We start from the raw sequence: 17,072 nt of genomic DNA, 5'->3' as shown, positions 1-17,072 counted from the left end.
TATCAATTTCAGGCTGCTCAGCGGCGGGCGCGTAATGAATTGGAAGTTGATTTGTCAGCACTATCCTTATCTTCAGCGCAGATGTTTTTATTTTATTTGGCTTATAATTCCTTACCAAATGTAGTATTTCATCTCGATATGCTCCGTCTTTGATATGATTTAAAACAAGTTCCTCGTCATTATAATTCGCTTCCAATAGCGAAGAAAAGTGACAGAGGTTATTGAAAACAAAAAAATTTCGATTGACAAATTAGTCGGTGTTCTTGACACAGCAATTATAGGACTTGAACGACGGAACTTTGTAACTGAACAAGAAATTATGTCTGTTTAATAGAATTAAAGAGAAAGTATTATCACATGAAACGAAGCAAAACTTAAACAACTTACATTGAAAGAAATGTTTAATAAAGTAAACAAATAAATATTAAGCTTTTTCTTTTTGTAAATTTTGATACCCTTTAGATCATAATTGTTCTTTATTTCATAAATTACGGTTTCATATTTTTAATTTTAGAATTTCTGCATGCCATCTTACGAGATTTAAACTGATGATCTATAATCTGGAATCGCCGAAGTCCCGACGAGTCCGGATTAACGACTTTTGACTGTATACGAGGGCTGTTCAGAAAGTATCGAGACTGAATTTATTCTATTTATTACAGAAAACACCTAGTGGTGGTACAGTGTGCATCATGCATGTGCATGTTTCACTTTGCTTCACAAAAACCGTACAGCGCACCGTTCGGTCACACTGACTTGTTTCATGTGGAGTGTTTGCTTTCATTTGTCAAAAACAGAAAATGTCTGAAAACAGGGAGCAGTGAATCTGTATCAATTTTTGCTTTAAGCTCGGTAAAACAGGCACCGAAACCTATGAGATGATGAAAACAGCGTTTGGAGATAAGGCGATGAGTCGTGCATATAAAAATATGGAGAAATTCTACTCCTTACTCGCCAAACAGTTTTCGAGTGGTTCCGGCGATTCAAGGAGGGTTGGAAATCAGTGGACAGTGATCCCCATTCTGGACACCCGTCCACCTCTCGCAATGAGGACAAGATTGCAAAAGTGCAGGCTGTGGTGTGCTCTGATCATCATTTAACAGTCCAAGAAATTGCACAGCAGTGTGGCATTTCCGTAGGATCATGTGACGAAATTTTGAGAAAGGACTTGAACATGCGCCGAGTGTCTGCAAAGCTTGTGCCGCGTCTCCTCACTGAGGATTAGCAACTCCTACGACTGGCAATCTCATCTGATTTGTTTCAAAGTGCAAGCAACGATCCGGAGTTCATGAAGCTCATCATCACTGGGGATGAGTTGTGGATTTACGGATACGATCCCGAAACAAAGCAGCATTCGCCACAATGGAAAAGCCCCGGGTCTCCTCGGCCAAAGAAAGCACGGCAGGTACGAAGCCAGATCAAAGTCATGTTGCTTGTGTTTTTCAATTCAGATAGAATTGTTCATCATGAGGACGCTCCCCAGGGCCAGACAGTGAACAAGGAATTCTACTTGGACGTCATGAGGAGATTAAGAGAGGCTGTTTGCAGAAAACGACCGGCGTTGTGGGCGTCTTCTCGCTGGATGCTTCATCATGACGGAGCCCCAGCGCACACCAGCAATCTTGTGCAGCAGTTCCTGGAAAAACACGGAACTATCTAAGTCGCACATCCTCCCTACTTGCCGGAGATGTCATCTCCAGATTTCTTCCTCTTTCCCAAGATCAAGAACACCTTAAAAGGACACCGGTTTCAGGATATTGAGACCATAAAACAGAATTCAACGCAGCAGCTTCAGGCCATCCCAAAGTTGGAGTTCCAGAAATGTTTCGAGGACCGGAAACATTGTTGGGCCAAGTATGTTACTGCCAATGGAGCATATTTCGAAGGAGATTGACTCCAAACCTGTTTTGCATAATAAATTCAGTCTCGATACTTTCTGAACAGCCCTCATACATAAGAATCCATCTTAAGTTTATAAGGGCCTTCTTACCTGCCTCGTATATATGATGCAGTTAGGGTCCCTTGTAAGCAGATGAAATAGCTGAATTCAGCATCGCACTGAATACAAAACCAAAAGACTGTGTATCTTTGTTTTGATTCCCCTCCTACAGGAGAGCTTTCAAGCTGTTAGCTATAACCAGGGCCAGACTGTTGCTCATGTTTATTATGAGAATAAGTTCTGAATTTCTTGAGGCAAGCATGTGACAAAGGCAGCAAATATAAAGATTACAGGAAGTCAGGCTCCCTGAAGTTTGCTAAAAATCCCAGAAATCCCAATTTAGGAAACAATTTATATTGCAGCCATATGTCAAATTTTCTCGTAGATGAAAAGAGTGAGTTGAAGTAAAAATTACAATTTCATCTGGGCAATGTAGACTTTACACCAGTTCTTGTTTTAAAACTTATATGTAAAAAATATATTCTCATGTGTAAAAAACTGCCAAATTGTGCCAGGGTGGTTGCATCAATATGCAAATACCAGCTGAAGGAAGAAAAGAGAAAACAAGTTTTTAGACACAGTAATAGTGAAGAAAAAAAACGATTTATCTGCTGCAGGAATATGTTTGTCAAATGAATGGCCTAAATTGTCTACAAAGTACTCTCCTAAAAACATGTTTAATGCAGAAATCTAGACTAAGTTATTAAGCTCACGACCAACTGAGTGTTAAAGATGCTGACTAGTGCTAGTTCAACCTAGGTTAAATCTCAGGAAACAGGCTGGCTGCATGGATGTTTTTGTGGTTTTTCTCCCAGTGTAATGCAGATGTGAGCCAATTTTCCTGAGAAAGTTCCTCATGAAAGCATCCATCTATTTCAGTAGATAGCCCTCATTTTTTGCCATAATCAAACAGACTAAACTAAACTATTGTGCATTGCCCCACATACATATTTATGTATGGGACGAGAAGCAACTAAGTAACATATCTAGGGTTAAAAGATATGTAAACGTGGATGTGGGTTTAACATAAACTAAACCTTCTTTACTACTGTATGACAAATTATGAATGCTGTGTTTAATGTAAATTTGAATACTTAAGCTTTGCTGTTTCTTTTAAAAATAACATACAGCTTAATTTTAGCATAAAGGAGGGTTTAATTCACATTCAAATTAATTTGTCAAATCATGATTAAGTAATTTGTAAAAATTAGAGTTTTTTGCATTATTATGAAATTACGGAATATTAAGCTTGGAAACCTTCAACTGTATTTGTAAGTTACATTTTTATTCATTGCTACTTACTAGTTTGGAATTTTTTGTGATTATTCAAAATGCATGTATATAAACAAAAATAAAATTTTTGGAAGTATAAGTGTCATGAGTGTTTTGTTTATTATTTTCTTACATAATTAAGTATTATATATTTTATTGAGTTAATTTTGCATTGTAAGATGTTCTAGAATTGTTTACGATATTGCTCTGTTTGTGTTACATCGCTCTAATTGCTGAATTAGAAAGAACTAACTATATGACAAATATTTTATTTTTTAGTCAAAGCTACAATGCCCTTATTTACAGTTGTCCTGTCCAGGATAATAATTGGTGAAAAGCAAACATTCAAGGTAAGAAATTTTTTCTTTTTAAAAATTTTAATAGATTTTCTGAGATGAATTTATACATGTTTAAGTTGAGCACAATTTTTTGTGTTACAGTAATATTAGGTAAATGAAATTAGATTTTATATAATAGTTTTGAGAATCAGGTAAAATAAGTTTATAAAGTTATGTTATTGAACTATCTATGCCAAATACATCACATCAATACGGTTTATTGTGCATGTGGAAGAAGATATGTTATTTATGAAAAGAATATTGGTAAACATATATTTAAGGGTACCCCTTGGCGATTTTTGGCGGTACATGGATACTGAGTTTGTGCAATTCTTTAATATGTTATTTTGGCTTGCGTAGCGGCGATTTTTGTGCTAAAAATTGATGCTACATAAATCCAAATTAACAAGACAAAGAATTGCACAAACTCTATATCCATGTACACATCGACCTATTTTTCACTTAAAAAAACATTCCAGAATTGCTCAAAAATGGCATTGCACACTCTCTTGACTTTATCCATGTACACATCAATATATTTTCACTTAAAAAGTCAAGAGAGCACACAATTCTACAGTAGAGGCAGAAGAAAATACATAATCTCAATAAACTACATTTTAAACCAAACAATAAAATAACATAAAAAAGAAAAACCTGTTATGCATATAAGCACTACACAAAGCAAATATCCACTTATCTTATTTAGAAATTCCTTCATCTTCAGTCTGTGGCATACAAAATTCCTTAACAGCATTCAAAAACTTCCTAAAATTATCTGAACTTGAATCCGTATACAGTCAAAAGTCGTTAATTCGGACACCCATAATTCGGAATGATCTATAATCCGGACCTCAAAGCTAAAAACTTTCTGCGCATGCGCCGCGTTGACACATGCGCATAGGCGTTTACGCGTGCGCGTAAGACCTCTTACGACTGTGCATTTGTGTGTGCGCAAGCGCAGAATACGTTTTCGCGTGCGTGTTTTATGTATAATGGACGGTGTAAGCTAAAATTATCTAATTATCTATTTCAGTTAATGTTGATGATTGCGTTGTTCCTTAATCTTTGAATTGGATCCGGCTTATTATTTTTTGCAGACTGTAAGAGCAATACTATAAAAGTAAACTTGAACTTTCGATTAAGTCAAATAGAATTTTTGATTCTGGAGCTCCCAAAGGATCGTACAAAACGAAAGTGTGTTTCGATGTCCATCAAACAAAAAGTGGAATTGCTGCAAAAAATGGATAAAGACATGAAGAATGTGACAGAGAGGTTAGTGAAAACAAAAAAATTTCGATTGACAAGTTAGTCGGTATTCTCGGCACAGCAATTAACGGGACTTGAACAGCGGAACTTTGTAAGTGAACAAAAAATTATGTCTGTTTATAGAATTAAAGAGAAAGTATTATCACATAAAACAAAGCAACTTAAACAACTTACATTGAAAGAAATGTTTAATAAAGTAAACAAATAAATATTAAGCTTTTTTTGTAAATTTTGATACCCTTTAGATCATAATTGTTCTTTATTTCATAAATTACGGTTTCATATTTTTAATTTTATAATTTCTGCATGCCATCTTACGCGATTTAAACTGATGATCTATAATCCGGAATCGCCGAACTCCCGACGAGTCCGGATTAACGACTTTTGACTGTATTAGCATCGCTACATAAATTCACAAAAATAAGAGTAAAAAATATCATATGTAGTTCTGGACTATCCAGAAAATGTCTACTAAGTAAACTTTCGTTTACAGATGAGTCAATGAATGCACTTTTTCCCATTTGTTCTAAATCGTACAGAAACTTCAAATTAATCTTACTACATTCAGCCATTCTACCATCTAAACAATGAAACAAGCAATGTATTTCCTGACTAACTTCCTTTTCCTAACAAAACATCCCATGATTCAAAATTTCCCGGAATAATGTAAATGATTATGTCATAATAGGGTTTCCATAACATTCAACTACACAGGTTACCTAAAATAAAATGACTTGGCGAGAAATGAAACAACAACTTTGCAATAGCACAAGTCAACTCTAACCAGAATATTTTATGAATATCATTAAATACTTTATTCATAGATATGGTACGTAGAGTAACATGAATAACATATTGTCTGCAGAAAAATTTAGGTTATGTGTTGAACCCGTGAAAGTCATGCTTAGTTGCAAGATAAAGCTAACATGAAATGAAAGCTTTATGACAAGAAGATACTGATTAATTCAAAAGTATATGGCATAAAATAATGCACTTGAAAAATGCACATGATGTTAGCATAATAAATACACATTTCTGTACTTAAACATAAAATTTGTGTAGATATTGTGAGAAATTGAATTAAAATTTTAATGTGATAAAACAGTGTTTTTAAACATCAACGGAGATGCGGTTAATCTTTGGATTATGGTAACTTAGGGATTTTTTGGCGAAAATTTAGCAACGAACTCTGCTACAGCAACCTGCTAGTTTTTGTTTGGATGCCATTTTGTTTTCACGAAGTAAAGGCATTTTTTTTTTTTTTTTTTTTAACTCGACATTTTTTTCCAACAATCTGCTAGCCGAATTATGCTTATGCTAGAACTTTTATGGAACAAAAGTGCTTAATCATGACGAAGATTAGGTGCGAAATTGTGAGAAAGTGCAGAATCGCCCACTGCTTGCCGCGTTTTTAAGAATTGCACATACACTGTATCATCCATGTACACGTCGACCTATTTTCATTTTAAAAAAATCCCAGAATTGCACAAAAATGGCATTGCACACACTCTTGACTATATCCATGTTCACTGCTAAAGTCCTAGCTAGTAACCTTTATCGCCTTACCAAAATGTCGCCAAATTACCTATTACAGTCAAAAGTCGTTAATTCGGACACCCGTAATCCGGAATGATCTATAATCCGGACCTCAAAGCTAAAAACTTTCTGCGCATGCGCCGCGTTGGCAAATGCGCACAGGCGTTTTACGCGTGCACGTAAGACCTTGACTACTGCGCATATGCGTGTGCGCAAGTGCAGAATACGTTTTCGCATGCGCGTTTAATGTATAACGGACGGTATAAACTAAAATTATCTAATTATCTATTTCAGTTAATGTTGATAATTGCGTTGTTCCTTAATCTTGAATTGGATCCGGCTTATTATTTTTTGCAGACTGTAAGAGCAATTTTCTAAAAGTAAGCTTGAACTTTCGATTATGTCAAATAGAATTTCCGATGCTGGAGCTCCCAAAGGATCTAGAAAACGAAAGTATGTTTCGATGTCCATCAAACAAAAAACGAATTGCTACAAAAAATGGATAAAAGCATATCCTTTGTTTATCTAACTGTTCCGAAATCTGTTTATCAATTTCACGCTGCTCTGCGCGGGGGGGGGGGACGTCGCGGCGCGCAATGAACTGGAAGTTGGATCTGTCAACACTATCGTTATCTTCAGGGCAGATGTTTTTATTTTATTGTGCTTATAATTCCTTACTAAATGTAGTATTTAATTTCGATGTACTCCGTCTTTGATATGATTTAAATCAAATTCCTCGTCATTATAAATATCACGAATACAAATCAAATAGTTTTCTGGTTGCAATTTTCTAATTTCGGCTATGCGTAAGGTATGCTTTACGCATCCGCGCGTTGAAAGAAATGTTTAATAAAGTAAACAAATAAATATTAGGCTTCTTTTTTGGTAAATTTTGATACCCTTTAGATCATAATTGCTCATTATTTTATAAATTACGGTTTCATATTTTTAATTTTATAATTTCTGCATGCCATCTTACCAGATTTAAACTGATGATCTATAATCCGGAAAAATCGATAATCCGGAATCGCCGAAGTCCCGACGAGTCCGGATTAAAGACTTTTGACTGTACCATATTCCGAAGATTAGCCGGAGATGCTTTGATTCTGGTTGCTATGTAATTACTATGTAGACAGGGTCATACCTCGAAAACAGACCACTAAGTGTGAAAAGAATTAAAAGCAGTCCTGGCTAATCTTTGGAATATGGTAACAGGTAGTTTGGTGACATTTTGGTAAGGCGGTAAAGGTTACTAGCTAGGACTTTAGCAGTATACATGGATAAAGTCAAGAGTGTGCGCAATGCCATTTTTGTGCAATTCTGGGATGTTTTTTTAAGTGAAAATAGGTTGACGTATACATGGATACCGTGTATGTGCAATTCTTAAAAATGCGGCAAGCAGTTTGCGATTCTGCACTTTCTCCCAGTTTCGCACCTAATCTTTGTCATGATTAAGCACTTTTTGTTCCATAAAAGTTCTAGCATAAGCGTAATTCGGCTAGCAGATTGTTGGAAAAAAATATTGAGTTTAAAAAAAAAAATGCCTTTACTTCGTGAAAACAAAATGGCTTCCAAACAAAAACTAGCAGGTTGCTGTAGCAGGGTTGGTCGCCAAATTTTCACCAAAAAATCGCCAAGTTACCTTAATCCAAAGATTAACCGCAGTCCTTTACATTGTGTACACTTCATGAAATGCAAGACCTTGAATGTACTTTTCATGTGCTCTCTTACTTAGCCAGTTTCCACTTTTGTCATCCAGAAAAGTGCAAGACCTTATATTTCTCTTTTAAATTTAATCAGTTCAATACTGTTTAAAAAAATGAGTGATTTAAAAGCCATAAATGCACATAATAATTTAAATCTTTATTTCAAAAAAGATGTTCTATGTACCTAGTACAAAACTTTTTTTTTTAATGCGTGATGACACTTTAGCAGTGTTTACCTGGTATAAATGGTATAAATTTGTGCTTTTCAAGCATTTCAGTTATGACTTCCTTTATTTAAAAAAAGAGAGAGAGAATCTACAATATTTAATAATCAGTATGCCTTTTTTTTTTTCTATGTTATGTTAATGATTGAGTTTAGAAAATAATTTTAAAGCAAGCATATTTATATGAAACCATTTACATACGTGTTCTGAAATTTCAAGCATTTCAGCTATGACTTTCTTTATTTTAAAAAAAAGAGAGACAGAGAATCCATTATCGTTAATGCTGCAATATTTAATAATCAGTATGCTCATGTTTTCTATCTTATGTTAATTATTGAGTTAAGGAAATAATTTTAATGCAAGCTTATTTATATAAACCATTTACATATGTGTTCTGAAATATGTACAGAATTATTGTTACTTCCTGATTATGGTGGCCCCAACATTATTTGGCGACCTTAGGCTTATGCCAAGATCGCAGCTATTTTGCCAAGATCGTGAAACATGAATGAAAAAATAAATCACACAATCTATAATAATACTCGTATGTTAGTTCCTCAGATTATTTTTAATAATTATTCGATATGTCTAAAATTATTTTCATCAATTTGTCAGTAACGTAATTTTTTTCTTGTGTACTTTCTCCACCATTAATTCCGAAAGATATGATTCAAGGTGATGCTGAGCCATGTTCCACAGGTCTTTTTTACTATACTACTTGGCTAAATCCCACATTCTTTCCACATTTTGATTGCGAACATCCATTATTAGGATTAAAGAACTGTACTTACAGTTCACAGTAAAGTGACTGTAGCCAGCCTCTTCAAGTTTCTCTGTTTCATATCCCTTCATCCATCTTGCATATGTTAAATTTTCTCCAGAAGTGTACCAGCATCTCTATTCAAAATTTGAATGACAAAGCTTTTGCCATTTTTCCAGCATATTCCTCCAAAACTCCACTGCTGTGGGAATTCTCTGCTACTGTTCTTCATATGAAATACAAACAAACTGTAATTGATTTCAACTGCTTTGGCCCATTGAAACTTTGCCTGTTTATCCATTGAATCTTAGAAAACACACTTTCTGCATGTAATTGTTCCAACCAATTGCAACATTTTCACAGTTATTAAGCTATTTGCCACACCATTTGATGGATGTCAGCTTTTTTGCCAAAGAATACATAAATCTAATGATAGTGATAAACAATATTCTGAAACCACAGATCCAATTTCCAACAGGGAGGTCATTCTTCTTTTTACAATTTTTACCAATTCAAAATCTCTAGGAAAAATGAAACGCGATGCTAATATAAGATGACATGATCATAGCAAAAGTGCAACATGATGCTATTATATACGTATGCTGACAAGGTACAAGAATACCTGGTTTTGCCAAAATATCTCAATTGATTAGCAATTCACTCTCAGGGCATACTATAACAAGGAAGTACTGAATATTTTAATATTTGTGATTTTGATTAGAATAAGGGATTCAAGTTTTCTATAATTTTTCTCACTTCATGTTTATGTGTTATAGTCATTTCAAACAGTGTGTTTAATTTTAATATAATCTTTTGTATTTTGTAGGTGTATATTTCCTTGATACCAATAATTATTGGTGTTTTAATAGCGACAGCATCTGAAATATCTTTTAACATGATAGGTTTGATAAGTGCCCTTCTTTCCACTATGGGATTTTCATTGCAACATATATTTTCTAAAAAGGTGAGGTTTAGTTTTAAATCCATGTTATTATTAGTTTAAGAGTTTTGTTTTCTTTTTATAAGAGTACAGTGCAATAAATTTTAATTTTTTCAACTAGGTGCTGACTGAAACAGGCATACATCACCTAAGACTATTACATATTCTTGCACGACTTGCCCTTGTCTTCTTCTTACCTGTTTGGTTTATTTATGATTTCTGGACTATACTGTTTGATGAAAATCTGGTAATAATTTTGACTTTGCTATTTTTATCATAGTATTTTATTTTTCCTTTTAGTATTATCAGTGACAGGAATAAATCTATTATCATCAATAATATGTAAACTTATGCTTTGTTTCCTTTAAATTTGCTGGATTATTTCATATAGTTTAATATTAGTACATTACATGACATTCTTAAAAACATGCATCTTCAAAAGCAAATTATATCTTTAATGTCTGATTAGTATTCTTATTAGTTTTTCTGGCTATCTTTTTCAATTCAATTATTTGTCATTTGAGGTAATTATCCAGTTGCACTGCAGTCTGTATTTTTAACAATTCTCCTTATATATTTTAGGAATGAAATTCAATAAACACTGGCCCACCAGTGGCCAAGCGGTAAAGTCGCTGAATACTGGTAGTTCGGTCCGAGACTTGAATTCCGTGAACGAGCTGGCTGCATGGACGTTTTCATGGTTTTGCCAATGTGTAAAGTATATATGAGCCAGTTTCCTGTTGAAAGTCCTCCACAAAGGCATCCCTCCCCTCAGGCAGATAGCCCTCGAGGCTTTCCCATAATTACATAAAACAAACCAATAAACACTGTTCTTGACTCGAGGTCTTTCAGATCATATACAATGTCTTTTAAATTACTTTTAAATTTATTAACATTTCTTAAATTTACAGTTGCATCAGCATTCATCACTTTGTCCTTTTCTTAATCTGGAATTTTTTAATTTTTGTTTTACACTTCTTAAAGTAGTAAATTTAAAAATAGCTTTCTAATTCTTTTTGGCAATTTTTATTTCTATGAATGCCTAGAAAAATTATCTGCTGTGTATGTAAATTTTGTCTTTACATTTTTTTTCATTCTGGAAATGAAAGTTGCTGAGCACTGGTAGTTCCGTCAGAGGTTCAAATCCCGATGAGCAGACTGGCTGCATAGGCATTTTCATGCTTTTTCCATATGTAATGTGTACGAGTCATCCGTAGAAAGTACTCCATGAAGGCATCCCTCCACTTATGCAGATAGCCTTCCTGAGCTTTGCCTTACTTAAATAAACCAAACCACTCTTGAAATGACAACATTAAGGCTTTAGTATTTTCCTCTTCCTTTTGTTTTGCTTAAAGTATAATACATCTCCAAATTCTTCCCTGTGTCATATTTAATAGAAAGTGATTTCTGTATGAAACTTGTAAGCATTTAGGTTATAAATTAAAAGAAGTATTTAAAATATGCATTTAAAATAAAATAAGTTGCATGTAGGCCAGTGCAAGTAACTATTATGTATATTGCAGTATTAGTAAAAATCTAATCTATCAAGTTTTAAAAATAATTAGCCCCTTAAGAAAAGTCTTAGTGTGTGGTGAACCACTAAAGGTCCCAATCACATTATGTTTCAGCTACGCGGGACTTGATGTCGAAAGGGACAATTCTCAGAACCCGTACAATTCCAGGAAATCCACGTAGCTAGGTTACCATTTTAACTTACTACAAAGACTTGAACGCCAAACACTAATCGATTATCGCTCAGATAGAGGATCATGTGAGGCTTCAGAAGCAGAACTTTTCTCTGATTGGGGTTCTCTACCCGGGACTGAGGTCCAGCCGAGACATTTTCAGTGAGGTTTGAAAAAATCCCGTATAGCCGCAACATTGTTTCTTTAGCTAGGCAGGACTTTGCTTCAGGCGGGGCTCTTTTTTTCTAGGAATCCTCCCATTTAAATCAGTGCTGCCAGAATCTCATTTCTCAGAAAAGTCCCATCTAGCAGGGAATGTAGCCATGCGTGATAACCTCTTAAGTAATAAAACCACTCCAAAATGAATAAAAAAGAAAAATTAAATAAACTTACAAGTCCATGTCCTACATTTTTTAATTTCAGTACCAGCTAAAATAAAATTACAATCAATAATCCATGTATTATCTCTCTCTGTACATCTATATATCAGCATAAAACTGTCAAAATTAGAATATAAAAATAAAGTTTTATTTTTAAAATTTATAACATAAAAAAGTAAAATAACTATAATTAATAATAATTTTAATCGAAATCAACCTAATAGTTTATAAAATTAAGATAACTATAATCTCTACATATAATAAAAGAAAGAGTCTGTGTGTGTGTTGGTGTCTTTCGTTCGCGCAGCGCATAAGCTAATAGACCCATGGCTACGAAATTTGGTACATAGGAGCATCTAGACAAAAGCCAGTGCACTTCGAAGCGATTTTTTATCGAAATTCGAATTTTTTTTATTTTATGTTTTGTGACGAAATTGCGTCACTTTGAGACATAATGGGCTATAGGCTATAGGAAAGCGAGATTTTACTCTACACACTCCATTTTCACATCGTCATGAAACGTAGGCACTTAGCTATTTTACAAACTTAAAATAAATTTCGTGTTTCAATAAATCGATTAAATACAAATTTATTTAACAAAGTGAGCTTAACACTTTTTCAACGGGATTTTTTCTAAAAAGGTTTATTTTTAAAAAGGTACAGTTTATTTTTCTTTGATTTTTGGACACGTTAAACTTTCATCCTTGCAACTGCTTTTACAAAAAGAATTTTGGAAAAGTGATAATATTTTGTATTTTTAAAGAATTTTCTAAATGAAACTTCTGAGTACACTTCTCACATCTCACATCTTTAAAAATGTGATTTTGGCAACAATTTCCCTGTCTTATTGTTGTTGATAGATTTTTGATGAAATCGCATCATTTTGAATAGTTTCATTCTTTTAGAAATATGGGTTTGGCAACAATTTTTCATCATATTTCTTGTGTCACTGTTTTTAAGAGATTGGCATATTTCATTGTCATTTTTGTATATATATAATGCATTTTTATTGATTTTTTTTTTTTTTTTTTTTTTTTTTTTTTTTTTTTTTTTTGAAAAATTGTTCTGCAGAGTAAAATTCTGCACGGAATTTTATGTTTTTTGAGTTACTTTCATGTTATCTTTTTTTAGGAAACAAAGTTCTTATAACCTCCTTTATACCATTTGAGTTCTTAAGATTTTGCAAAGGGAAGTTGGTTAATTTATTTGTATTAAGGAATATTGCTTATTTCATTGTAATTTTGTTATACATAATAATTTTTTTTATGAAGTTGTTCTGCAGAGTAAAATTCTACACAGTTTTTAAGTTTAATGTTTGGTTTTCCCTCAGCCATTTTCCCAGTACATTTAAAAGCCAGACAAAGGCTGGCAGCAAAACTGCTAGTTAATAATAACTTTAATCAAAACCAACCTAAAATTAATGGAAATTAAACCAATGTCCAATTAATACAGAAAGGGAGCATAATGTACTGTTTCCAGTATCCATTTTAAAATTGACATGGGTGCAGTAAAGTGAGAAGAATTTGAGTTATTGTAGGCAGCAGTATAGAAACAGTAAATAATACTGGTGGTTCAAGTGAAAGTTGAGTCTGAACTGTGACTTTGATGTTAATTAACTAAATTTAATGGGTGATGAATTTTAAACATATTTTTTATTTTATTTTGCATTTATACCTCCTGTTGTTACTGCTATCAGCACACAATTGGATTAGGTTTTGAACTGTTTTTTGTATTTATTTTGTATTTATTCATTTCTGTAGAGAGAGAGAGAGAGATTCAGATATTATATCCTTAACTCCTTCCTTCTCGCTTCTGTCAAAATTATGAGGTGAAGTTTCACCCTCTTCTTTTTTATATTTTTCTCATGCCCATGATATTTCCGGACTGGAATGTTGAAATACATCAAAAACATTTTTAAAAAGTCCATTTATTATACCCAGAAAAAATTATTTTTTATTACACATATTTTCTTGATTTCAAATTTTAAAAATTCTGAAAATTCAAAATGAATACATATATTTTTCATGCACTTATTTTTAAACAACTTTCTTGAATAAACAGTTAGGCACTTGTTTTACAGTTTTTTGAAAATATGCTTTTGTTGAGGGGTTAAGCAACACAAGGCTAAAATGCCTAATATTTTTAGCATTTTGTATGTCTGAGCCAGTACTTTTGCTAAATTCATTCAAGCCATGTTAAAATTAGCAATTCATTGAAATTTGCATCATATGGTGAGAAGATTTAAATAATTCTGATTCCTGTAAAATTAATTTTAATGCATATATTTTTAAAATAAAATATCCATTTCTAGATTATATTTCTAATTTTCTTCTGTGATTCACACTTCTGTTTATTTATAGCATCAAAGATTAAAAAAGAAAAGAAACAATTTTCACCAAACCATTACCTGTGTCAAAATATATATGAAAGTTTAATATAAAATTAAAAACTCATAGTGTTTTAAAATCCTGTTATGTTTTTCAAAGTGCTTTTTTTCTGTGTTATATGCATATTTTAAAATTTGTTACAAGTTTTTTTTACCTCTGTGAGAAAAAGCATCATCTTTACTTCCTGGAATAAAAACTTACCAAAAGAAATTTTAGCCAAATTAATCTCTCTTCAAAATATTAGAAAGTTATATAAGCTCAATTAAATTGGTATTTAAAAAGGTAAAATTTTAAAATGCATTTAGAAAGGTATTGTAACAGGAAATTTCTATTGGCAATGTAATTAAATACAATTTATGTATAGTCTTCACTTATTTCCATTTCATACAGCAATAACCAATTTAAATTTAATAAAAGTTTAATAAAAAAACTTGTATTATACATTTAATACCATGAAAAGTTCCTTAACTTATTTTTAAATATATAAAATCTAATTAATAAACTTAGTTTTTTATTATATCCGTAGAAAATCAATGAATCAATTCGGAGATAATTTTAAATGATGTTTTATTAACACCTAACAACAACATACAGGATAATGATAAACTGACAAAGGAATTACATTAAATAGTTTTTTAAAGTTCAGAGCATGAGTTCAATCAATTGCATCTCACTTCTGCAGTTCGCACACGTTGAACTGAGTATTTTCTCTGTATATTCAGTAGAGCGCATTGCCAACGATATTCATTTGTTACAGTCTCCCCCTCCCCGGCTATGAAGACGTCTCAATGATTAGCCAGAGGAAGGATTGTCTTGTTGTTTCTTTTATGCAGCATTCTTAGAAATGTTCTCTCTTGGTCTCCATTTCCAAGTGGAGTGCTTCTTCAGTAGATTACTCAAAATTAGGAATGTAGCATCGATACCAGCTGCAAGTCTGAGGGACACTCTGTACATGTTTCACATTCTTTGGTGAAGAAATTTGTTGAGTGACTTTTATTTTGGCAGGGTCTACTTCAATTGCAGAACTTACGATATAATGTCCAAGATATTTCACTTTAGAACAAGCACAATGACATTTGATTCGATTGGTATTAAGCTTGCATTTTAAGAGTCTATCAAATACTAAATGCAAGTTTTCGAGATGCTTCTCAAAAGTAGAAGATATCACAATAATATGTGGTGATAAGTAAGAGTGTTAACCCGTTCCGGAAAACATCCATTAATCTTTGGAAAGTGGCTGGTGCCATCTTCAATCCAAAAGGCATCCTGGTGAATCTATAAACTCTAAACTAACATACAAAGGCAGTTTTGTATGGAGGGTACATCTTATTTCTTTCTTCAAAATCTCTTTTCTTGCTGGAGATAGTTTGGTAGGTTATACAGTACAAAGTCTGTAATCCGGACGTCCATTATCCGGAATGATCTATAATCCGGACCTCAAAGCCACAAACTTTTTTTGTGTGTGTGTATGCTTTACGCATGCGCATAATTGTAATGCATTTACGCATGCTCATTTAATGTTGCGCATGCTCGTTTAGCACAAAAAACAAAGCAACTTAAACAACTTACATTGAAAGAAATGTTTAATAAAGTAAACAAATAAATATTAAGGTTTTTTTTTTTTTTTTTTTTTTTTTTTTTTTGTAAATTTTAGATCATAATTGCTCTTTATTTCATAAATTACGGTTTCATATTTTTAATTGTATAATTATTGCATGCCATCTTACCAGATTTAAATTGAGGATCTATAATCCAGAAAAATCCTTAATCCAGAATCGCTGAAGTCCCGACGAGTCCGGATTACAGACTTTTTACTGTAATTGTTGTATAAGGAGTTGTAGCTACTGGAGATGAATCACCTGTATCAATTCGGTGCTTGATGTAAGGAGTTGGTTTTCCCTTATAGAGAACGTAGTTTTGTATTTCTCTAATAAGACATTCAATCGTTTTCGCTGCTCTTCAGTTAGATTTTCACCTTCGTCTGGACGTATTAGGCAAGGATTTGTTGACATGTCACAGGATTGGACTTGAAATCTTTCAGCAAATGGAAAATATTTATTTGGATTGTCACCAAAAAGCCACTTTTGCTCACAAATGTTTAGAACTACACCAGCTTCCTTTAGGAAGTTTTCTCCAAGAAGTGTTTGATTACCTGTAGCATCAGGAAGAGCTATCAGTGTCAAAGGGAAGGTCCGTCCTTCAAGGCCAAGTTTCACACAAGTTGTGTAAAAATCTTTCATTGTTTGGCTTGGCATCAGTAAGACAAACAGTGCAAAAGGATTTCTCGAACTCTACCCCATCTTCTTTCAAGATTTGGTACAGTTATTCACCAGCAATTGAATGACTTGCTGCACTAACCGCACAAGTTGTGTCATATATTCCATTGATGGAGATATTCATCACTGCAGTTGTCTTAGTAGTGCCTAAATTTTGTATACAAATATTGTCAAAACGAGCTGAGGCTGAGATCTGGGCATTTTGGCATGGCTAGTGCCTAATTTTTGTATACAAGTATTGTCAAAACGAGCTGAGGCTGCTGACAATCTGGGCATTTTGATGTAGCAAATTTAACTTTGCCACAACCATAGCAAGAGAGGGTTGGTGTATCTGTTGCATTGGTATATGTCTTCTTCACTGGT

The 17,072-nt window shown here is 33.2% G+C and overlaps 1 protein-coding gene across 1 annotated transcript in view; it reads left to right on the top strand.

Annotated features, from left to right (window-relative positions):
- The window catches only part of LOC118191620 (solute carrier family 35 member E1 homolog), a 28,637-nt gene that overhangs the window by 3,122 nt on the left and 8,443 nt on the right, over window positions 1–17,072 (top strand). The window contains exons 2-4 of the mRNA XM_035362446.2: window positions 3,491–3,561; window positions 9,868–10,005; window positions 10,103–10,228. Of these exons, the coding sequence (XP_035218337.1) occupies window positions 3,491–3,561; window positions 9,868–10,005; window positions 10,103–10,228 (335 nt within the window). The remainder of the gene's footprint in view (window positions 1–3,490; window positions 3,562–9,867; window positions 10,006–10,102; window positions 10,229–17,072) is intronic.

The sequence above is a fragment of the Stegodyphus dumicola genome, chromosome 6 (assembly GCF_044657685.1).
Source record: "Stegodyphus dumicola isolate Sdum_Otavi_A_Nest chromosome 6, ASM4465768v1".
In the NCBI taxonomy this organism is placed as follows: domain Eukaryota; kingdom Metazoa; phylum Arthropoda; class Arachnida; order Araneae; family Eresidae; genus Stegodyphus; species Stegodyphus dumicola.
Note: the sequence above shows the minus strand (reverse complement) of the source record. Positions and strands in the feature narration are given on the sequence as shown.